The 25,204-nt window shown below is 38.1% G+C and overlaps 1 protein-coding gene across 3 annotated transcripts in view; it reads left to right on the top strand.

The window, feature by feature from the left end:
* The first annotated feature begins 11,786 nt into the window (after positions 1–11,786).
* The window catches only part of LOC136046656 (dipeptidase 2-like), a 472,322-nt gene continuing 458,904 nt past the window's right edge, over positions 11,787–25,204 (top strand). The window contains exons 1-10 of one of the 3 annotated variants that reach the window (XM_065733316.1): positions 11,787–11,864; positions 17,375–17,394; positions 18,365–18,491; positions 18,987–19,116; positions 19,456–19,597; positions 20,431–20,500; positions 20,976–21,152; positions 21,633–21,720; positions 22,368–22,443; positions 24,037–24,172. In XM_065733316.1, the coding sequence (XP_065589388.1) occupies positions 19,071–19,116; positions 19,456–19,597; positions 20,431–20,500; positions 20,976–21,152; positions 21,633–21,720; positions 22,368–22,443; positions 24,037–24,172 (735 nt within the window). In that variant the 5' untranslated portion in view covers positions 11,787–11,864; positions 17,375–17,394; positions 18,365–18,491; positions 18,987–19,070. Of the gene's footprint in view, positions 11,865–17,374; positions 17,395–17,503; positions 17,646–18,364; positions 18,492–18,986; positions 19,117–19,455; positions 19,598–20,430; positions 20,501–20,975; positions 21,153–21,632; positions 21,721–22,367; positions 22,444–24,036; positions 24,173–25,204 lie in introns of those variants that run through there. The other 2 variants (XM_065733315.1, XM_065733314.1) reach the window with 2 other exon arrangements.

The following is a 25,204-nucleotide window of genomic DNA, read 5'->3' as shown; positions in this document are numbered from 1 at the left end:
GTATTGTCGGCACAAAAGCCTGGAGAAGCCTTAGATTCAGCATCTTGCTCCTGCCTCTTTTCCATTCTTTCCAAATCCCTTAGTGCCTGAATATTCATGATTCTTGTTGATCCATTTGTAGAGTTCTGGGATCAGCCCAACCATACCAAGTACGTTTGCTCTGGAGAAAGAAAAGCTCTGTCTTGGTAGCTGCGGGCAGCTGTAATATTCACTGCTAGGGAAGAGAGGATGGGTATATTTTTTAAGATGTTTTATTAAGGATTAATGGCTTAGTTACTATGTTTTTGATACTTATAGAAAAAGAATGCATGTTGTAGGAGGCACTATGCAACTTGTTTTTGACGGTCTCTTTCCTTTTATTTCTGAAGAGATTCTGTGAACACTACAGGCAGGAAGGAGGGAGCAAAGTTCAGGCAAATATTAACAGTACTTGCACAGAGTGATTTGTGCTTGCACTGTAGCCCCTTGCATAGAAGCATACATGTTTCCGTTTCCAGTGGTTCCAAGTTTAGGGACTAGATCAAAGTGGTCCTCTCTAGCTCTTATGAATAAGGGAATTAGGGTGAAGGGAATCCCTTAATTTTTGAAACAAACTGTAGAACACAGAGCAATGTGACTTGTCTCTTGATGAAAGAAGAGGTAGTGCTGCCTTACTGAGCCTGCTCGCATAGTCTTGTTTAAAACCTTTTGCAAAGCCAGGCTCTGTATTCCACCCACATGCACCCATGGTTTTGAGGCTGGTAATGGGATGAGATGAAAGCTGACGGTGAGAGATGTTTGAATTGGAATGGAAATCGTATCTACCTTTGTTGCGTGCCAATGACCAGATCATTATGGCTGGACCAGCCTCCTCCAGACAGTGTCCTCTCTGCAACCAGTTCTGGATGCCACCTGCACCTTTCTCGGTCTTCTGCACTCTAGCAGCTCTGCTTCCCGAGGTATAGCACCTCAGCCACCGTTAAATATTACAATCTCCCAAATCTCCTGTTTAGCTGCTGGCATCCATGCTCTCAGCTCGCAGGCAACTGCTTCAGCGCGCAGGTTTCAGGGTCCCAGCAAACCCAGCTTTATGCTGAGTGCCATCTACCGGCGTTTCACCTCCTCCACTGCTCGCAGATCACTCCAGAGGCGCTCTGTGCTCTTCCTCCCTTGCATTCACTCCATGCTGTCATTCAGCAGCTAACTTCATCTGCTGTTTTTGTTTGTTTGTTTAGTGAGTATTATTCTTTAAGAACCCACAGCAATCAGAGTAAACGTGTGCTTTTTTTTTTTTCTTAGATAGGATTTGAGTGGAATAATAACTGTAACACAAGTGGTTTTTCCTATGGGGGGTTGAGACAATAGGTGGAGGAATTTGCAAATAAACTGCAGAACAACCGCAGCTTTGCAGATCTAAAAGCTAGTATGACATGCTACACAGAAAATAGGAGCATGACAGCAGCATTCTGCTAACAAGGAGGAAGGGATTTTACAGTTCTTCAGTTTTAAATACAGGTTTTTTCAAAAACCTCCAGAATGGATGTTCCCAGCTTCTCTATCCATCTTCAGAATACAATTAAAACAAAAACCATCAAAAAACCACCCTACACTGCTCTAGTGTTTGTAGATTTCACTGAGAGTTGTGACTGAGGAAGGAAGAGGAAAAGGCTGTAAATTAATCTACAAACATTAGATTAATTAATGTAAATTAATCTAATTATGATGAATACCAGGCTGCAGATCACTCTTACTGGTTTGGTAATGGTGGCTCAACGTTTTGATACTACTGCATTAGTTCTCTAAGGCTCTTGTCTTTTGAGTGAAAGGAGGCCACTCAAGCCTCGTATTGAGCAGAAGTCTTACTGTCACACTCCTCTTTCTTTCTCTGAAGAAAGTGGATTAAATCTCAGACTCAGATCCATTTAAAGGAAAACAAATAGGCATCCAGCCCCAAAGGTCCAGTTCATAGCCCAGAGTTTTGTATCTGTCTTCATATACTGTGCTCTTCAGAAAGGTGACTGGGGCCAAAAAGCACATTAGACTGACTGATGAGCTATTTAGATGCAGCTCCTAGGAAACAGGCAATGGTAAGTCTGAAGAATCTGCACATGGACTGTAGCAGTCTGCTCTTCACTTGTGATCTCAAGCCTGGTCGTACCCTGCTGAGAGAAGGTGCAGTGTGCATTCCTCTTGAAGAATGACCTTGAGACAGGTAGAGGGTTCTGCTGCCTGTTCTGTATACACTGGCCCAGAAAATGAGAGTCCAGATCAATTCCTTTCCAACCCTGTATAATCCTTTCATAAAAGTCTCACTCTGACTGTGATAATGTCAAAAACAGCATGATAGGAAAAGCTAGAAACATGAAAACCTTAAAACCATTACTGCATTATGTCATACTGTGTGAAATAAACTGGAACCTCAGAGGTAATGAAGAGTCGTTCTTTCTTACTTTTTAATCTTGGATAGCTGGACAGGAGTTTGGTCCATAATTGCCTGGTTGTCGTGAGGCTTCATTTGTGTATGATGGAGAGCCCTTAGCACACAGAAAGGATTTAGCCAAACAGCTTAACAACTGCACATAGGCAAATAAAGTCATGGTTACAATGATGAATCTTTCTCCCTTTTGGTGACTATCAACTAGATCTGAGCATGTAATAGAGCTGTAAAACTCTTTTCTGGTAAAAGGGATTTAGATTTAGAGTAATTGAGAAGATAGCTCTTCATTTTAATTGATGACAGTTTCCAGCACAGCTGCTCTGAGCCCTGTGATGTTACCATTGAGACAGTACAATTAGGACTTACAACAAATTGAGGTTTATTGATTGATTTTTTTTTTTCTTTTTAGATCTGTCAGATCAGTTTGTATTATTTTTCTCTTGAATAAGATTTAATCACAGCACTATTTGAATAGGATTATTGGCTGGCTTTTTGGGTATACTTTTTGTTACTTACTGTGTTAATAAATTTTGAGCTTATGGAATATTCAGTCAAGCAACAACAGCAAATCAGAGTATAGTCTTAAATATAAACATAGGCTAAACACTGAAACTGACGAAAGGAGAATGTTCTGTGCTCTTCGTCTGCAGCCCCACAGGGAACAGGGGAGTTGCAATAATGCACCTACACAAATTAACCTCAAAAACAATTCTGGCCAGATTCTGCTAATTATGCCTTCTTCCTGTGTCTTCTTTTGCAGTCATTCTCCAAGCTGTCTTCTACTGGCTTTCATTACTGCTTAGCAAAGACATGGTCTTAAATATTGTCAACAAAACTGTGAAATTGTTCCTATCTGGCAGATCTTCTTGCTACATTCTGTTCTAAAATTTGCAAGGGAAAAGGTCTGAAGTTAATACCATTTCTTAATTGATTAGGCTGTTAATCTGTTTCCCCAAGTTAAACGATTTTAGGTAAAATTCTAGATAGATGACCTTTTCTTATCATTATTAAGATATTATCATTATTAAGATAATGACTGATTTAGTGGAAGGGACTTGGAACTACAAAAATCTGTTTTGGGTTGTAGTCCTTCAGTGCTATAGCCACACTCATGGTGCACCATCCTTCCCAATGGTGTCAGTTCATGTGATATCCAGGTTTCTCTCATTCATTTTATTGGGTCGTGAGAGGGAGCTGAAGCATATTGCCAGTTTGCTTTCCTATAGATTTATGAAACAGCTTCACTTTAAAAACAAACCAGTCAAACAAAAAGCCCTATTTTGTTTTGCCCTGACTTGAGGGTACTGCTGAATGAGTTCCTATTCTTCATTTCATGACGTGTTCAGATTTTTCACTAGAAATGACTTAGTTACACTTTATGTAAGTAGTTTATCTATTTTGCAGGTATATTTGGACATAAATTATGCTATGGATCTCAGTCTTCATTCCCTGAGGGTAGTAAAGATAGAAAGTATCTCTCAAAATCTTGCAGGGTGGCCTTTAGGACATTCAGGCCACAGAACAAAATAGCCCGCATGCTTACTGCCCAACTTGCTTAGATACAATCATTGAGTGCAGGCAGTGTTATTTCAGAAAAAAGACAAACTGTTGCCTGGATAATGAAGGCTGTGTGAACATATGTTCCTGTAGTGGTGAGGAGACAATTCCAATGTGATGGAATATTGTTGGATATATTAAAAAACCCCAAAGGTTTTTTAATTCAGAAACTCATGGAGCAGACAAGTTTAAAAGCTTTTATTTATTATTTAATTAATTTTTAAATAGTTGTGTAATTGTGTAAATAATTTGGTGTGTACATAATTCAGCCATCTAATCTGTTGATGTACTTTGTCACATTCAAACAGTTGTCTTTAAAACTGTCTGAAGCAAGCTTCAAAACTGTTCAGAGCTTTGCCTTTCCTCATCCTTGAAGAGCTGTTTTATAATGACTTGTAAAGCCAGTTTCCAAGGTAGAAAATGATGTTGGTAATAAACAGATCACACTCAACCTGATGCAGATCAAGGGAGCAGAAACGTTTTGTCCAATCTTCCCCTCAGCAGTCTGCCATATAGTTACTAAAACAACTGATAATAATCTCTTCACCAAGCTCTTTTATCTCTCGAGGTGCTCTTTCATATTGTAGGCTTAGAAAAAGACTTTCTAAATGCTAAAACCTACAGTATACTAAAGAAGGAAAATTATATATACATGAAGATAAGAAATTGAAGGGTCTCAATAACTCTTGCACACTGCATACGCTACGTTAAAATACCTTATCTGCTGTTTTTTCTTTCTTTAAAGCCAAACTACTGCACTTTGGACATATATGCACACACTTCTTTAAAACAAAACAAAGCAAAAAAAAAAAACCCAACAAAAATAATCCCAGAATCTTTTTCTTTTACTCCATGTCTTCTATGACTTGAATGTTTGGTGTTTAAATCTGTATTTTTCACAGAATGGCTTGGGTTGCAAGGGAACTTAAAAAAGATTTAGGTCCAGCCTTCTACCTTAGGCAGGATTGCCAGCTGAACCAGGCACTAAATCAGTTTGCCCAGGTCCCCATCCAACCTGGCCTTGTATGCCTTCATGGATGGGATGTCCACAACCTCTCTGAACAGCAGTGCCAGTGCCTCACCCCCCTGTGTGTAAAAAATTTCCTCGTAATGTCTAATCTAAATCTCCCTTCTTTTAGTTTAAAATCATTCCCACTTGTTCTATCACTTTCTGCTTGTGAAAAAGTTGGTCTCCTTCCTGATTATAAGCTCTCTTTAAATAGTGTGAGGCCACAGCAGATCTCCCTGGAGCCTTCTCCAGGCTGAGAAATGAAATCAGTGCTCCAGTATAAAAATTCAGCTTCAACTAGATTCTTAGCAAACAAAGTACCATGAGCTCTACTCTTAAGGCAATGGAAACTTGAAAACTGCAACAATCCATAAATCAGACAGTGACTTTTCTCTTTTTAGGGGGCATCACAGTTACACAGATGAGTATAAGCAGTACTATAGAAATAATTGGCTCTCTGTAAATTGAAGCATATGATGCCTTTAACTTTGCTCTAAGCAATTCAGTAACCTCTTTTGAAACAGTTATCTGAGGCAAATACTGATGACTTCAGTGTCCCCTATGCTGGCTCAATGATGGGAATGAGAAGGCAAGTCTGACTAAACACACAGCAGTGTAGGTGCTTTTTGTGTGCTGGTAAATCCTTCACATGACTTTTTAATGTCTTCCTTGCTGGACAGATAGATATGTTGAAGATACTGCTGATTATAAATACTCTACAAGTTATTTTGCATCGCTTAGAGCTTACAATAAATGTAGGACTACTTCATTTCAATGGTCAGAAACAGCATGTCCATTATTGCTTACTGCCTTTCTTCTGCAGTTTAATCTTTGATTTTTTTTAACTAAGCTTGTTATTTGTTTATAACCGAGCAACTGATAATGAACTTGGCTTTAAAAGAAATCATATTGGAACAAAATTATGGAAAATCATTGGGCATATGCTGTAGGCAGATGTATGTTGAACTAGATCAGAAATACCAAAGTTATAATAAACCTTGAAACAAGATGCTTATTGGTACTTTTTGGTACATTTTCAGTAGAGAATAAGAAATGTGTCCTGGCTTGTGTCATCAGATTCAAGACATGTCTCCATGTATGTTCCTGTGGTTTTGTACACAGGTCTTTCATGATCTGGACATGGTCAGAGTGATATGGGTGATGTCTCACATTCTATCCTTGCAAAGAAGAAAAAACATCTTGACTAATCACTCTTATGTGATTATTTGTAAATGCATGTATGATTCTGTGCAAAGAGCATTCAGACCCCAGTGTAGAGTGTGAGGAACTGTTCTTGTGTTGTGAAAGCTAGAAGAAATTCACCATGGACAAATGATGCTTCCCCTGTTAAATATCAAATTTATCGGTGTTTAGGTGAAGAAAAGCAAGAACTACAATTCCAGTGTGGTTTATGATTTAAAGAGTTGATTATTCTATGACCATCCTCAGCTAGCTTCTCATGGTGATAACTTAGGCTAAGGTCAGTTCATGAACCCATTTTTCATGTGTGTATTTAATTGTCTTAGATAGTTAGATGGTTAGTTAGGATCACTTGCTTGATCCATCTTCTAACATTCCTCTTTCTGTAACAAGGTACACTGTCAACTAGCCAGCCCTGGAGCATGAAAAAACTTCTTCAGTAACTGTCCTGAGTTAGTCCTTGTCTCTTGCTGTGCAAATAACACTTTTGCTCAGTCACTGATGACTGCACCACTAAACGTTGCTTATTACAAAAAGAGAAATGTAAGTGTCCATGCTGTGTGTTAATGTCATCTTAGCAAATAGGTTCCCATGGCAATTTTATCTCATCACTGCAAGGAAGCTCTATTTCCAGTAGAACCGAAGAAATTTCCTAATCTACAGCCTTATTAATACTACCGACACTGTCCTCAATTAAACAAACCTGTTCTTAAACATCACAATATGTTGTAAAGACGATGAAGTGTCTCAGAAATAATGGATCTTAAGCAGGCAAATTTTCTTATCTAACAAAGAGGCCCTAATACAATTGTGCTTTGAAGTCTCTTAACAATACTTTGAATACAGATACATGTATTGTGTATATGCTTTCTTTTTTACATACAGCAATAAATGCTTAAGAGCACATTTATTCTTCACATCAGATTACAGGTATTGTTTTGTCAGGAATGAAAATTCCAGGATTGACTGGAAAGATGCTTAGAAACCTTAGCTGTCTCGATTTATTCTGTTTAAATGGAAGAAAAAACCCACAACAACTGCAACTTTCTCGACAAACTGTCATACTCACCAGCATCTTATAGAATAAGTGGCTTGGCTTTCTCCTAGGAATGAATTCTCTCAAAGACAGTTAATGAAACATACACAGAGTGTTGTGTTAAACAGAAGAAAGAAAATTAGAACAAACAAATTAAAAAAAAAATCAGTATAACCTAAATTCTTCCATCATCCTGGGTTGTGCTGAGAAAATTGCAGTTAAAGATGTCTGAGATTTTTTCTCATAATAGTTTCCTGGTAGAACTCCTTGTTTCCCAAAAGAAATTTTTTTTCCATGAAAATACTTGGCTAACTGTTACATACACAAAAAAGATGAGAAGGGCAAGTTCAGCTCTAACTTAAAATTGAGTTTGCCAGGAACTAAATATAATTTTTCTTGTTAACAAAATAACATAATCTAAAATTAATACTATGTACAATTTCAGTGATGTTTATGCAGAAATATATTAGTTACAGTGTATTTTGCTATGTCTTGGTAGCAAAATTTATAATAACTACTACTTAGCAGAATAAGTAGTGAACAATGTGAGCTTAAAAGCAGTTATATGTAAGAAAAAATGTCAGTACAGTAGAGCTGCTTTCAGTCAAAGAAGAAAGGAAAGGAGTAAGGAAGATTCAGGCTTCTTTTAAGGCTGACCTGGGCATATTCTGCAGACTAGAGACAGCAGTGATGACTTCTAGCAGTCCCCCAAAAAACTCAAAGCAAAATCTCTGAAACTCAAATTAATGAACACTTTTCATTAGGTGGCAGAAATGAAGATAAGTAAGCTCATCCTAGTTTGGGTTTTCCTACTGATGCCACAAGGATTGGCTTTGCTCATAATTCTGTGCTGAAATGGCAGTGGAGCTTGCTGCCCTGTGCAGCTATGGGTACCTAAAGGTCACAAGGGGTGGCTGTTACTTTAAATAGATGTGAATGGCTTTGCTTCTAATAAAAAAATTTGGAGTGAGAGGTAGAAGAAATAGAGCTTTCTGAATTCTGCTTTTGAACCGGAAAGAGTGCAGGTATAGAAATCAATTCGGAATAGAAAATGATTTCCCAAGGTACTATTTTTTAGAAAGTGTTTCAGGAAGTCTCATTGGTTATGGTTTTCCAAAAAGAGTAGATGTCGACCACAAACCTTTTCTGACCTTCATAGAAATGGCATTTAATCTTGACGTCACCTGTCTGTCCTCAGCTCGATTATATTAGGTTCTCATCGGGAAGCGCCTGCCACCTTGTGGCAAGAACATTTACTTTTCTTCAAAATGCATTAAGCAAAAATGTATGAAGCGCAAATGTACGGCTAAAGGAACAACACAGCAGGACACCAGGGCCTGCATGTGGCTTGCTTTAGTATTTAGATACTGACACATAAATATTAGTAGTATTTTAAAATGAAAATTTAGATGAGTAGATAAGTTTGTTTTTCCTGCAGCTGCGTGCTTCATCTTTTTTTCCAATATGCTATAAAAACTAATTATGTTGAATTACAGTATTTACCTAAGAGAACCTCCAACAGTTTTGTTTTCTGTACAAAATATTATTGCTGAAAGTCACTGATGAGTGTCAAAGAAGTGCACATTTTTGTCCATCCTGTAAGGTGTCTGGTCTCATTGCTCTGTTTAGGAACAGAGCTATAGGAAATATTCAGCTATAGGAAACATTTGGCTATAGCTTCCTCTCCTCTAACAACAAAACTTTGTGTTCTTTATGAAGCCTTTTCTCTGTTTCAAACATGAGAAAATAAAACCAGCCTTTGTAGTGAAAAACGTTCATGTTTGTTCTTCCTGTTTCGTTTGCACCTGGCAAGAAGTGTCAAACACTGTGGTTCCATGAGCACATAACAGGATGGCATGGTTGAACTGGGGTCATAAAACTGTAGCAGCTTCAGCCATCCACAAAACTAAGACCACGGGGAAAAAGTAAAAACAACTTTACTGATGTGGCTCATAGCCTGTTTGATTCTCAAGCTTAAATGAATATTTCTTGTGAGGTTTAACTGAGAAATATATTGCAACTATACTGATTTAATAGATTAAAATAGCTAGTGAACTTCCCCTACTCTGAGTACGAACTCATTCCATTTTAGGACCTGAAAGTAATACTGGGATCAGTTGAAGAAACAGCTGGAATTTTATTTGCAATAGTTAAAACTGCCAATATTGCTACTTCTATGCTAACAGAAATCTTGATACGTAGGGATTCCTCTTCCTAACAGGTTTTAGCAGTTTCTATTTAAAATATTAATGTCCGTGCTCAAGAGCTGTTAAAGTGACATTCTAGGAGATTGCAACCTTTACTTGGATGACACCAAGTTCAAATACTTGGTAAGCAGCATTTGTACTATTGTTAGTGTGACTCATCCTTCATCCATTATGCAATGGTGAAGTTGAAAAGCTGATTCACACACAGATTCCGTGCCATATGTTAGATTGCTAGCACGCAGGAAAGATGTTGCTGTGAGCTTGTAGAGTACAAGGATTCTAGAGAAACTCAAGTTCACTTTAAATTGGCTGCTGCCATATACATCTCCATTCACAAACAAACAAACAAGCAAAAAACCAAACCCCTACTTTCTGAGCAGTAGTAATCTGTAGCTTAATCTCTGTGGGTGGTAAAAACGCTAGCACTTTGAACACTTCAGCATTGAAACTAGTGAGACTGCTCAGTTTGGAACAAGCCTTCCTATTGTGAAAAATAGCTCCAACACATTATGTAGTCTTTTGTGTCTTGACAGCAGCTGGTATCAGTGTAAGTGCAGCAGTTACTTTATAGCTTCTCAGCTTGCTCCAAATGTACTGAGATGGATAAAACATGATATAAACATAGGGATAGCTATTATCAGGAACAGCTGTGTAACTACATTCTGGACAATGAAGATAGCTCTCTGGCTATTTATTTAGAGAACAGGCCTGCCAGATGGACTCTGCAGGAAAGACATATATCCCAAATGCCACACTATGAGAATTATTAAAAACAAACTGCCATTAAGGCTCATACAGTGCCACTGAAAGAAAGTGATAGAACAAATATGACTGTGAGTCAAAGAAGTTGGTTTGTAGCAGCTTTGGATCTGCAAAGAGTTGAACCAACAAAAGTTAGAGCAGGATCTTAGTGGCTCAGGAAAAGCTGTTCTTGAACAAGGGGTTGTTGTTAATTATGATTTTCCTGGAGGCATGTGGAAATAGTTTTAGGTAGAAATCAGTTCAGAGATTAAACTTGGCTTTGTTAGGAGAGGAAATTGAGAAAATAGGGGAAAAAATTGTGGGCTATGATAGTTATGTGATACTAACTAATCTGTAAGAAGGGGATGAGAATTAATAAAGAAACATGAGCTAGAACCAGAGTACAAATGGAAAAATGACATTTGGGAGAGGGTTTCCTGGCAGACGTATACATATGGACCTATCCTAGATCAGACTTCAGATAAGGCAGTGGTTATTTCATAAAGAAAACATTTGTTTCATTTTGTGTGCTTTAGTCCACTTGAGTTGATGGTAAAAGTTTTCAAGCGAAGTCCATCAAATTAACATTCTAAGTAATGCAGAGGTTTTTGTTTCTGTTTAAATTTTCCAAACACTGAATGAGTGGAGTGATGAAGTGCATATGTTCCAGTCAAGATGTGCCTTGTGCAACAGCCTGGTGAATGTTCTCAGACTCAGTTATTTCTTTACAGTGCAATCATAACCAGAGAAATGATGACGTTATGATTTTTCTGAAGAAAGCATTAAGTAGAACAAAAATGATTATTAGCAGACTATTATTTCTTGTGAAACTCTAGGATCATGTTTTTGCACATACTTCTTTGTCTGTTTCCAAAATTTCAGCTCAAAGAAAGGAAATAGAAAGTTCCCATCTGTTCAAAGAGAAATATACTTGAAAAGGTCATCTGTAACTTATGAGTATTTAAACTCTTGTACAATTGTACTGTGAGTCCTGATTAAAACCTGATAGGCATAGTATCAAGGTCTAGATACAGTAAATGTGATAAACTTAGATCATCAGTAAAGTGCATACCTGTTCCTGTTTTTCCAGCAAATTCAGTTCTGAGACTCTTCTCAAAGCAAGTAGGCAAGAGGAAGAGATGCAACCATCACAGATTGCACGTGAACACTAGAACAAGGGCTTGGGAAGGCTTCATGGTCTTCTCCCCTGAAGGCATCAGGCAGGACAAGTGTCTGAGCAACATGATCTAACACTGAAATTAGCTGAGCTGGGGTCAGGAGGCTGGACTAGATGATGTCCCTTCAGAAATCCCTTCCAACCTAAGTTAGTCTGCGAGGGAAGGCACCTGTTTCTAGAACAATACCAACAGAGTGGAGTTACATGCATCGTTTTTCAATGGACACATGATGGAGTGCACAAGAAGTCTGCCACAAGAGGGAGGAAACGGCGGATCAAACGCTGCAAAGCACAAGGCTTGTGTGAGTGGGCGGTAGCTCAGCAAACTCAGACTTCGTTCCAGTGCAAGGGGCAATCCCCAAGCGCCTGTTGCGTGTGAAGCCTGGGATGTGTGAGCTAAAGAAATAGAGGGCATTATTTGCTTGCTGTCCTGACGCCAGGAGGATCTGGTGCCAGGCTTTAACAATTGCATCCAACACAGAGGGACGTGGATTTCAACTCTGCTGCGCTTTCCTAAGAAGGTAACCTGCTCCAAGGAGCCTTTAGGTAAACAACAAGAAAGCTATAAATCTCATGTCAAATTCTGCTTCTCAGCTCTGCTCAGTCAGCGTGGAAAAAAGGGGTATGCCTTTTATATTTTGTGTTAACTGCTTTTTAAGTCACGGTGCTTTGTTTACCATGTTCTTAATTTAGTCTGGTGCTCGCATTACTCCTTCAGTTTTCAAGAAGTGGTTTCTGAATGATGTATGATCCACTTGTATAGTGGATGTCCTCTTTACCTAAATAGTCTTAAAGGTTCATTAGTGTTGGCAGAACATGAAGAATATTTTACATAGGCTGTATCAGCATGAAACACAGGAGGTGCTGTTGTATGTTCTTGAGGTATAGTGACTTCAGATTAATGTTAGGTAGGAAATTCTCATAGCTACCAAGATTAGCATTTTTGAACGAAAACATAGAATGGAGATTTGGTAATGTGTAAATAATTACTGTTAGTTGTTGAACAGCTTGAGGAACATGTAAGTACGTTTTCTGCTTAAAAATATTCCTGACAATCACTGTGAACATAATACTGATGGAAAAAGAGTTAACATTTGGATCAAAATTTAGAGTGTGTTACAGATCTATGTAGCATCAGAACAATGTTACTGAATGAAGGAGGCTTTCTACTTTCTCATTAGGAGTTTTGAACCAATTAATTCTATGAATTTCTGAAATAGCAGTTGCACTACTATTCCACAGGGTATATAATACGCTAAAAAACCTTTGTGCATTCCCTTTTCTGTTATTTTGCCAGGATCTGGTAGAGTTCTAGAGAAAGGGGTTGCAGATATTAGTTGTGTTTTGAGCTGATGAATTTGAAGTTGAAAATAGTCTTAGAGAGCTGATTTGCCCTTGTGATGAGTTCTGATGCTTGGTCAATGTTTCGCCTTTCTGTGTTTAACATCTTACATGCTTTACTGTTAAGAACAAATTTAACATTTTCTGGATTAGAAAGATAATGACTTTTTTCATTATAGTGACAAAGTAAGTCTATGTGTATGCTTTTACATATGCTTTTTTCAGTTCTATAGAAACACTGTTTTGCTAGAGCTTCGGGGGTTTTACAGTGTATATATATTCTGATATGTGTTTATAGAAGAAAAACTTCTTCTCAAAGGCTGTAATCCCATTTGAGAAGCACTGCAAGAATGATTACATTTCCAGTAACTTCTGCTCCCCAGAATTGTTCTCTTGCATGTCACAATCAGAAGAAAACAGAACTGTGTGTTCTCTTTTAGACTTGAAAAAATGTAGGCAAGTGCAGAAAGATAAAACATCCATGGTGTGTTTGAAAACATTCTCTTTAAAAGCTGTCCTTTATCCAAGAGTTCATATTTGAGTGTGGGGATAAACTTCACGACAGCACAACTTCTCCGATAGCATCCTTGTGCTGCTGATTACCTCCTATGAGAGCAGTACACTTATTATGGTAAAACTCAGTTGTTAATGTTCATTAATGCTCACTTTTTTGGCCTTCGTGTGTGTATCTTTCTGCTTTGTAGCACTAATCTTGAATGCTGGGTCCAAACATTTGAAAAATGTTAGAAATATTTCAGAACTTGACAAAACCCTACAAAAAAAATTGTTGGGAAAGGTCAGAAGGAGACATGGTTTGCACTGCCATGGGAAGGAGCATAGGATCAATGAAGCTTTTTAAACAGAAATAGAAGCATGTGACAGGGGGCCCAAATAGGGTGACTGGGAAGAAGGGGGTCCCTTTCAGATGCACAGCCTGCTGTCTGTGTCCTTGGGACCTGCTGCAGACCATACAGTTGGGAGTACAGTTGCAGAAGCAAACCCTGAAGAGCTGTTTGCTCAAGTACGTGTTGCTCAGGGGGTTCTGGTTTGCAGTCTAGGAAAGAAACACTGCTGCATCTGCACAAGAAGAGACTGCATTAGCAAGGAAGCCAGCCTACTCCCACAGTGAAACTCCTTCCCAACACTGAGGCCAGAGCTCTTAAACTGGAGGAAGTTTTGCCTGATGATATGTGCTCTGATACAGCGTTACAGAAGTAGCTGGCAGGTTTTTACGCCATGAAGCATAGCGATCCTAATGTCTGAAGAATTTCAGTAATTTAGGACTGTTGAGAAAATAGTTCTCATCTGTAGTCGTTAGATAAGAATATGCATTTGTAGAGCTCCCATTTATTTACAGATTACTGGATTCAGTATTCTGAATTTGTTAGAAAGTCTTAGAAACTGCGGACAGGAAAAAACAATAACAGTAAAACAAAGGTTGGAAACCAAACACGTAGTTATTTCAGTTCCTGAAGTTAGAATAAATCTTTTTGGAATTAAAATATCATTTTACCTGTAATAATAAAACCAGCTATAGAATTGTTCTAAAGGAGAAGCAATCAGTTGCAAATACATTACTATTATCTACTTGAACTCTGGACTGTGTGAAGATGAACCTTCTTCAGGATATATTACTACCTTGAACTGTGAGGCTCTGTTTTATTGCACTTTTTATACTTGATCAAGCACAATAATTCAACAAACACAGGCTGTCAGGAAGTGTTTTAATAAAGATTAAGATGAAAAATAAGAGCAGAAAATGAGATCAAAGGAAATGTCATTCCTAATTGAGATTTGCTGCACTTAAATAGCAGCTGTTAGCTGTGTTTTCTGCACTGAGGTCTGTTCTGACTGTTGAAAATGAGAAGAGGGACTATGCAGTGCTTGCCTATATTGCTGAAGATGGTAAATGGCAGAATGGTGTAGAAAGGCTTTCCTCTTTTACTGTGAAGCTTTCAATTGAAATGCATCTATTTTAAAAGGGCAGTGTCCTCTCTTCCCTTGTCACATCCTTGTATGGCAGATGTACCCAGTGTACTTGCCACAGCTCTGTCCTCCTAGATACGGAAACACTCAGCGTAAATTATGCTTTCTCAGCATTTGTGTTGTATTGATAGCAACTTCAAGCTGTTCAGAGCTCAGAGAATGTTAAGCAATGATAAAAGCTAACCACATTAAAGCAGTAAAGCACTTTGAAAGTGTCAGTAATGACTGTGCCTCTTCCAAATCTTCAGAAACTCATTTAATTTCTTCTATGCTTTGTACTGATGGCTTTTCTAAACTTGATGCTCCAATATTGTTGTGCCTACACTGTGTGCAGAAGAATGATGGAGTTGGAAAGGAATTATGCTCATTTCATTCATAAAGATGTTGAACAAGACCAGTATTCAAATTCTCTGAGTGAAAGTAAAAACAGAGGTCATCTTGTCCAGAACAGGCTCATCACAGTGGCTACCAATGGCAATTCAAACGTTTTTCTTATAAAGGCAGTATTCCAAAAAAAGAAAAAACACCACGAGAAAATAACTTTTCCAATAACTTTTTCCTGCGTACAAACATAAAGATGAGGCAATGAATAAAAGTAGTATGTGGAAGAGCAATGTACTTGGCTGATTTGCAGACCTGCTGCATGCTATTGCATTCATTCAGCTGTCCTAGATCTTCCTTCCTAGACAACTTCAGGACTGACTCTAAACTTTCTGCTCCATATACACTGCTTTTTGCATAGGATTAGATACTTCCTCTCTCCAAAAGTACTTTCTGCCAGATGAGCACGTAATTTAGCATGTTCCCAAATCTTGTGAAAGAAACAGAAAGGGCCTAAGCCAGTTTCTTAGGAAAGGAATGTTAGCAGCTTACATCAAAGTAAAAGGATTTTTTAGAATAGAAGTTTATAAATTTCTAAATCCAAGCCGTGAAGTCATTTCTTCATGCTTCGTTCCCACTTCCATCTAAAACACCATTTGTCAGACTGCCTCTCTACTTCCATCTGTCACACAGCATAATGAAATAGAATATTGATGGGAAAGTTCAATATCTACTGCCATACCACCAACATCTGCCTCTGTTGTCATGGGGCAACTTAATAAAATAGGAGGCATTACTTTTGGAGGAGTCCTCGTATATTTCTGTCGCCTGCAATGAACAGAATGTATGAGAGTGACACAGAAGTGGAAGTTCCATGGCATCTGACATGGAAGTGCATATGAAGCAAAGGTGTGGAACTGAAAAAATGGCAGCACTGACATTATTGATGCTTGCAGAACATTTGTGGACAGCAGCCTGTGGGCGTGAGCACACTGAGGTGGTGTGTCTCAGCAGTGGCAGCAGTGACATTGGTTCACCTCCACTGGTGCAGATATTTATAAGCGTGGCATGAAGGCTCTTGTTCATCACTGGTGACAATGCATAGCTAATGGTGGTGACTATGGTGAAAAATAGTGTTTTTTATATGAGTATTTGCTCAATCAAATAGTGTTACTGTGCTCATTGTATGTGTTACGTTTTCCATGGAAATTATGAGGAGATGTTACTTTTGGAGCAACCCATGTATAGTCTGGAAATACAAGAATCTTAAGAATGTGATTTTCACTGCCCTGGTTGCAAATTATCTTTTTCCTTATCATTTTATCATCTCTTGGATATTTGGTATTTGTTTTTACCTCTGGAAACAAATAAATCATGAAAGCAATTTCCGTTAGTATTAAGAACAAATAACTTCCGTGCTGCTGGAAAAATGTTTTTAAACACCAACAGTATTGACTCATAGTGGGCAACAAATGGAAAGTCAACATTATTTTTCTTTCTTGTTGTTGTTGTCTTTTGAAAACACTTCAGCTCTGGCTGCGCATAATTAAAATTCTAGCAGAACTTTTTTGCTTCAAAAAAATTCATCTGGTGCCTATAGATCAGGATTTCACTAGAATGAGCAAAGGAGGTGACTGCTTCTCACACAGCTTTATAAGTTATTTTGCCAGTAACTCTGAATGTGGGGAAAAAACTTACTTTTGCTTCCTAGCAGGTCTTACTTTTCATAATAGGTTTTTCTAGCCTGTTTGTAAGATTATCTTCAGTCTGGCACATAAAAAATTGTCACATAAGTGCTTAACTACTGTATTAAAAAAACAAACAAAGAAGAACAGATGATATATCAATTACTCCTGAAATTATCATACCCATTTTCTCATTTTCTCTCACTGAAATGAAGTGACCCTTTGAAATTTGACACAAAGTGTACTTTGGAGAAAGAGCAGGGTTTCAACAGCTTTCCCTTGCAAATGCTCTGGTGTGCTGTGTGTTTCAACAAAACGAAAGAGTTATAAGGAAGAAGCTGAGTTTTTGGAATTTCTCAGAAGATGTGTCCATGTCATTTCAATATGAGGTTTCCCCAGTAATGGGACTGAACCAGTTAATGCTCTTCTAACAGAGAAAACTATCTCACTGTGACATTTTGGGTGCTGCTTTGGGGAGTTGTGAGTCCAGAGTCTGTCATGCTCACTGTCAGCTCTGAATGAGGAGGTGGTTCCCTTCAGCAGTCAGCTAGTGGCAGCAGCAATGTTCATGGAGCTGCTTTAGGTGCAAATGCATAATAGCCAGGGATTTTTAAATCTTTTGGAGAATGTAGCTATTTTACTGTTCCTGTTTCTGCCTTCCATTCTCTTCATTGTTGTTTCTTTCTTTCTTCTTACAGAACCAACTGCAGCCTTACCAGTAAGAGGGCGTTTTGGCTCTGCTTGTGCTATTAAATCTGTGTCTGCAGACTGGAAATTTTCCCGATTAATTGCGGTCAGCAATTAATTGTGGTATCTCTTTGCTTTAGCAAACTTGAAAATGAAGCGAAATCCAACAAAGTTGTTGCTATGGCTGTTGATGTTCCTCTTTGATACTGTGCCATTCATCTGCGAGAAATCAATGAGAGAGAGAGCTATCAATCTGATGCAAGATACACGTTTAATCGATGGGTATATAAAACGTCTTCAACTAAACTCTCTCAATGAATCTTGAGGAGAAGATGCTAAAATGCGTTTGGACGAGGAGGGATACAGAGTGTTCCTAGCACATAATAGTTATTATTGCAGATATTTATCAGCTGGACAGAATTCCGATTCTGAGGGTAGTTAATACAAGAATGCCTTACTCTAAATGCATTTTGATTTTCTGGTTAGATTTCAATGCTGAATTATTGTTTCTCTTCGCACAATGTCCTTGTCTCCTTCCTGTAATTTAATGGCATCTTTGGTAGCTATAACTTCTTTACAGAGCTAGAAGGCGGGTACTGTGGTTTGAAAGGGATCCTTGCAACTTGAAGAAATTATGTCTGTGGTGTGTTTTAACCTGAGAACAGAAACACTGATTAATCTATAATGAGTGTTTGCTTCTAGGAGCATGTTGGATGATTTCAGTTCTTCCATTCTTTCAGAAATAGTAGGGAGAAAAATACAAACAGAAGCACAACAGCAGTAAAAGTGGGAAAAACATAAAACTTCCTCGCTGTCCTGATTAGAAGGAGCTTTAAGAAATAAAGATGCTTTGTTGAGGAAGGAGACTTATAGTATATGTTACAAAAAGGATTACTGTCAGCTAATAGCCTGAGAAACTAAGAACAACTGAAGAAATTGCGTTTGGATTAGAAGAGGAACAACTTATTTCTACCACAAGCCCTACTTGTTTTCTATTCTAGCCACAATGACTTTGTACTACGGCTGAGAATATTTTACCAAAATAGAATCAGTAAAGTCAACCTAAGAGAAATCAACAAGACCCATACAAACCTTGAGAAACTTAAGGCCGGTTATGTGGGAGCTCAGGTACGTACTATCATGGCAGTGAAGACTGTCTGAGAACACATTTTTACACTTGTTTCATTCCCTTCCCAACAGAGGTATTACTGGCTCAGGTTCTGGCTCCTTCTGTTGTATGAGGAAAAGCAAAATGAAGCAGAAGAGTCACAGGCACTTCCCTGTCACATTTGTGTAGAAAATGTTTGTATTTTATAATCCAGCTACTCTTAATCAAAACAGCAGCAACTGCTTTCAGACAAATGAATTATAGTAAACTTACATCTGCATTTCTGCACGTATTATGGCATTGTTGAATAAGTTGGGAGAGCTGAACTGAGTCTGAAATAGATGATTACAGACAAGAGCACAATTTTTTCCTTGGAGGGAGAAACTATAGTGGCAACTCCCTTCTAGACTGTAAGAAATTACTTTGATCTGTGCTTGTCAACTTCACTATTAGCAAACTGTAGCTTCCCAGATGGAACACGGATTATCTAGTTTACTTGTCAATGTCTCTTTCAGTTTTGGTCAGTGTATGTTCTTTGCAGCGCTCAGAACAAGGATGCTGTGCGTCTGACTTTAGAGCAAATTGATGTTGTCAAGAGGATGTGTAACAGCTATGAAGAGCTTGAACTTGTGACAACTTCCCAAGGTGATACTCTTTCTTCTAACAGTTTTTTTTTTTTTTGTTTGTTTGTTTTTAATAGATTTTTGGAGATATATGCAAAAGAGAGAAATCTGTAAGTGGGAAAGATAGTTGTCTTAGCTTAAACAGTAACTTCAATTTTTCTACTGAACTACAATACCTGACTGACTGTGCCAAGTCCTGGCCTGCTGCAGTCATAAGATAATTTTCCACATAAACATACCCTGAAATAAAGCTCCTGTCTCACAAAAATATCAGTGTTATTATTATTGCAATTCACAATAGCTATTTTTGCTCAGTAGTGTATGGAATTGCTTTGGAATTATCTTACTTTGATGTTTCCAGGTATTTCTGACAGTAGGAAGATTGCGTGTTTGATTGGAATAGAAGGTGGTCACTCCATTGACAGCAGTTTGGCAACACTGAGGATGTATTATGACCTGGGTGTTCGTTACATGACTTTAACACATTCCTGCAATACTCCTTGGTAACTAATGTGCATGTGCTTGTGTGACTATATAATGCAAAGTGGTGGCAGTTCCAAGAGGGGGAAAATGTGGATTCAAACTTTACCCGTGTCCTACTCAGTTCAAACCAAATCAAGGATGACTGGGTTGGGAGGTCAGTTACTTGCCTTATAGCAAGTAGGAGACTGGAGGTTCTGTTGCATGGTGTTTCCTGCACTAACAATTCAGAAACTTCTTAACTTCCTTAGCAACAGAAAAATGTAGAAGCTGCCTTTCATTGTGCTTTAATTAGAGGGTTACATGGGTCAAAACAGACAAAAACAATAAGAGAAGAAGATACATATGATGTGGCTTAAAGATGGTAAATGCTTTCTAAGAACTTGGCTGTCAGAAGCCTCTAAAAGCATCCTCTCAGAAGTACAGGTCCCATATGCAGCAGTGGAGGTGGGTACTCAGTTCCTCTCTCAGAGTATGAGCACCTCTTTGTTGGACTGACAAACTTCCTTTGAACTGACTTAAGGCAAAAGAGAACAGCGTGCAGAGAGGACTGAAATGCTGGATTTATGGCTGACAGGTAGCTGACATTTCAGTTCACCTTTGTTTCCTAATGAAGGTCTGTTTAATCAGAAAAATTTGAACAAGTTCCTCTTTGCTTGTCATTGCTTCACAAATATGCAGCAGTCCTGAACCTGAGGCCGTAACATGCACTATATGAACAAGATACTTCTTAGACAGCTCATTATCCCCCAGTTTGGCTATGTAATATGACTTTATTGTGTATAAAATGATGTTTCAGTTGCTGATACTGTAGTCTGCAGAATTATATGACTCCTCTCTCACTCCTCGTTTTAAGGTCTGAATCTTCATCTAAAGGAATACACAACTTTTATCCTAATGTTACTGGTTTGACTGCATTTGGCCAAGTAAGGATCTCTTTTCCAATGATAATCTAAGCAGTCTGTCATGCAACTAACAGCTTCTGACATTTTGAAGAGCAACTTATCATTAATAACATTATTTCTTTAAGTTCATGCTAGTTAGGATATATTCCTTGTGATGTTTCTTGGGGTAACAAACACGTAAGATTTAATTCTAACAACTGTTTCAACATGGATCTGATGTGTGCAGTAAAAAGTAGAAGTAGTGAGATGCAAACAACAATTAAAAATATTATCTTGGATTGACTAAGCTTTCAAAGGTTTGAGCATGTGGTAGCATACTACTTACTTATGAGTGAATAAATCGCTGTTAACTTAGTAGGTAAATAGAAGCCCATGAAACTGTAGCATGTTTATAACTAGCTGACAGCTGCAGAATTTATCTGGTTATATACATCATCTAAATGGTTTCCTTTAAGGAAACACAATACTGACACTGCTGTCTGTAAATCTGTTCTAGGAAGTGGTAAAGGAAATGAATCGCCTGGGTATGCTGATAGATTTATCTCATACTTCATATTCCACAGCAAAAACTGCACTACATATTTCAAAAGCACCAGTAATTTTCAGCCATTCTTCTGCATTTTCTATTTGTAATCATTCCAGAAATGTTCCTGATGATATCCTCCAGAAGTTGGTGAGTGCTTAAAAAAAACCAGCAACTAAACCAAAAACAACAAAATGAGGGGGAGGAGCTGATATTTGACTAGTCTGAGGCAAATTTATACATGCAAATCATGCCATTTACTTTCCACCCCCTCATCTATGAATGGGATTTATGCAGATCCCAGAGCAGCAAGTTACACATTCACTTCTGAGGCATCTTCTTTGGGTTGTGTTTTGTCTGTGATTACAAGATTTGGTTGCAAATTCTTTGAAATTCTAGTTGAGTTTGCTTGTTGTAGTCACTGGACTTTGGTGATTCAGGCCACATGAGGATGTGATGAATCCAAGGTAAAGGGCAGAAAGGCCAAGCCTTGTGTTGCCATCTGATCTTTGATGTGTATTGCTGTTATGTTCACAGGTGGGTAGATAGAAAAGGTACTATACAAGATGCCCATGAGATCTGCAGGACAGACGCGTGGATACTCATCACCTGTCTCTTCCTTTCTTTCAGAAAAAGAACAACGGAATTATTATGGTGACATTCAATGCAGATGTATTGGCTTGTGGGAGAAAAGTTGTTAATGTTTCTACTCTAGCAGGTTTGAAGTGAATGTTTTGTGATTTTAGTGCGTGGCCTTTAAGAATTTCCTGCCATCTGGGTTATTTTTCAGACTGTGTAAATTGTACTGTTTGCTTATTTCTCTCCCCACACTAACCCAGCTCTGAGTCTTTTTGAAGCTAATATTCATTTCAACAATAGTAAGAACTACAAGGTGCATTGCTTGAGGAACTGATGCTCCCACATAAACCATTAATCCCAAAGTAATTGTTACTTTCTGGAAAATACCTTAAATCTTTCTATTTAGGAGTGCAGAACATTGGTATGTAATGGGTAACAAAAAATCTATTGGTATATGTGGGCTTTGTGTTAGGAATTAATGTGCTGAGATGATTGTGTCTTTTCCTTTGTTTATGTATCACTGGTTTAGATGTTATTTTGAAGACTGCTATCTGATGCACTTAGTAAAATACAGTAACCAGATAAGCACGAGTAAATGTCATGAATACATCGACTGTGTTATTAAAATTTAATCTGTACTATCAGGATGTCTTTTGAGTTATTTTGTCAAATAATTTTACTGTGAATCCGCGTTTAAAAACAGTCATCTGGTGCTAGTATGTCTGAGCTGAATTATTTCTTCTTGGGATATGCTTAGGTGTTGTTTTCTTTGTTATTTTCTTTCAGATCATTTTGACCACATAAAGAAAATTGCAGGTTCAGAATCAATAGGAATTGGTGGTGACTATGATGGAGTGGAACGGTTGGTAAAATCATATACACACTGATACTTGCTCTTTAACTTGTAAGAATTTTGATCCCTTTTGGGGAAAAAGAAGGCAGACTAAGGGAGTTGTAGCACACTGTCTTGTGATGAGTGATAAAACAAGTTTTATGAAAAAAGGACACAAACATTACAACTGCATGAAGGAGTGCCCTAAATGTGGAAACTAGCCCTAATATAGTGAGCTTTGCAAATGTGTGCTGTAGGCAGCAGTTTGTGCGCACAGAAGTGATGACTCCTTCCTCCAGACCAACTATGAATTACAGAAAGATGCTTCACCCTTCAAATGGTAAATGTGTTAGCTCAGGACTGCTGCAAAACTCTCTGCTGTTACTTTCTAGAGGGACAAGCCTAAAGTGCCTTGGGGCTGTGAAACCACTCTTGCCTTCTGGGCTTGATCAGCTATCCTTGGCATGTGCACAAGGAAAGCAGAATGTGGTGAACAACCTACAGCATAACCTCCCATGTTCAATCCTGGGGAAGTGTTGTATTACAGTGCAGAAAGTAAGAGCAGACTGGGTGACATTTGCTTGCATAACCTTATTTTTTTTTTTATGGGGTCAGACACTCTTGAAAGTGAAAATCATGCTGACACTCAAGTCTGTAAAGCAGGATGGATGTAAAAGCAATGTGTCAGCTCACATGAGAGTTAGCCATACATAGGCATGAAAGTATAATCTCCATAATGAAAACATAGTTTACAAAAAAAGGACATATGTTATTGCATGCATCTTCATAAAGACCATCAGTTTAATTGATGGAGGATGTTAAGGTCCTAAGCTCTGGCATAAAGTAGCAGTGCAGACTACTTGAGATATGTTTACATCAGTTTTCCACAGAAAAGTGTGGTAAGAGAAAAGAGCAGTTACCTTAAAACGAAGTCTGAGACACATGGACATAGAAATTAGCTGTTCAGTGCAGTTTTTGCAGCTCCTTACTCCTTTTTATTCCAGTGAGAATTAGCACAAGACATATGTCAGTTTTGCTTGCTGTAATTTCTTCAGTGTAGGGTTCCTAATAGCTTTCTTTTCACTGCCCAAATTTCTGAATTCAAAGCAATATGATTCTAATTGTATTTTGTTTGTAAAAATGACTTTGTACAGTAGAGTACACAAAACTGCCTGCAACTCCTTAGTGCATCACGTGTTTGTGTGTACCCTTTTTCTCCCAGTTATGTATGTGAAGTATATAAACTCCACTGAGGATACAGCTATTTCCTCTTACTCTCAAGGTCAGATATAGGAGGGTCAGTGTTTACATGATTTTTTCCTTTTGCTTTAATATTCTCTGTGCTGTTGTCCTGCCTGCACATAAGTGCATGTTAATTCCAGAACACATAGTTTAATTCTGCTAATGAGATCTCTCTGTAGAAGAGTCTTGCATGGTGTCCCTGTCCTGCTTTGGGTTATGTCAGTTGGATTCTTCATTTTTTTAGCATCTTAAAGGAAGAAGAAAGTATAAAAAAGCTCATTCTAAAAGTGAATATGTGCAGAAGACTACTTAAAAAATGAATATTTTGGTACATTTTAAAGCTATTTGTGTTGAATGTTCTTGTGTGGCTCTTGCCAACAGTTACCCTGAGGGACTGGAAGATGTTTCAAAATACCCTTCTTTGATTGAGGAACTTCTCAGAAGAGGGTGGAATGAAACTGAACTAAAAGGGGTCTTAAAGGAGAACTTCCTCCGTGTCTTCAGGGAAGTGGAAAATGTAAGATTAAAAATAAAACTGAATCCTGATTTTTACTAAAGGGGATACACTGCCGGTGTCTTGCTTTTTTATGCTCGATGACAGAGTCGTAAGGGAGCGTAAGCACTTCCTGGAATTTGGAATTACTACAGTAAAGAAACCAAGATATCAAGAGGGAAATAGCAGAATAAAGGAAAGTGAGAGAGAGAGGATGGAACTCTGTGGGGCTTTTTCTCCCCAGGGTAGTTTGGATAAGTAAACATAATTGACTTCCTAACATAGTCACTTCACACTTTGGAGAAGCTGAAGATGTTCCAGCCACAAAAACCTTGTTCTTACCTGCGTTTGTTGATGCAGTAAGGAATGCTGATTCCCTAAAATCAATTAGTTCTTGTCCTAGGATCAGGCTCCTTTCCAAAAGGCTCTAGTCATGGCTGGTTCACTAACAAACAACAAACATAACAACTAGACCACAGCAAACTTCAAGGGTAAATGATAGAAAGGAATGAAGAAGAAGTGGGAAGAGATGGTATGACAATAGAAAGAACCCCCTAAGTGACAACTTTTTTAAAAGCTCAGGTTGCAAATTGCAAGCTGCCTGCCTATTCTTGTTTTTCTTTACAGATTTTGATAAGCAGATGTTACACACAAAACCTCATGGACATTGTGTATTTCTTTTCTTTTTTTTTTTTCTTTTTTCTTTTCCATTTGCCTTTTTGAGGTATATTAGGGGTTTTGTACTGTTCCAACTAATCTGCCAGAATATCTGCCTGTTTCTGAGTTTTATACATGGCAGCCTGACTTGAAGGGGCTGACATTCATCACACTTAATCAGTCTGGGAGATTTAGTAATTATCTTTCTTCTAAATTAAAGACGTTTGAAGTTCTGTCCTGACAATATGAGCTGACTTCAGAGAAGAATGTTAATGAGTTTGTTTACTTAGGGCCTTTCAATTAATGCATTCACATGTAGTGGAAACCAAGACAAAGAACAGCCAAAACTGTGACTCTTACTATAATGCATTTGTAACTATTACTGGGAAATATTTCATT

The sequence above is a fragment of the Cyrtonyx montezumae genome, unplaced genomic scaffold (assembly GCF_038088225.1).
Source record: "Cyrtonyx montezumae isolate F1298 unplaced genomic scaffold, pur_monq_1.0 scaffold_17, whole genome shotgun sequence".
In the NCBI taxonomy this organism is placed as follows: Eukaryota; Metazoa; Chordata; class Aves; order Galliformes; family Odontophoridae; genus Cyrtonyx; species Cyrtonyx montezumae.
This window is presented reverse-complemented; position numbering and strand designations above follow the sequence as displayed.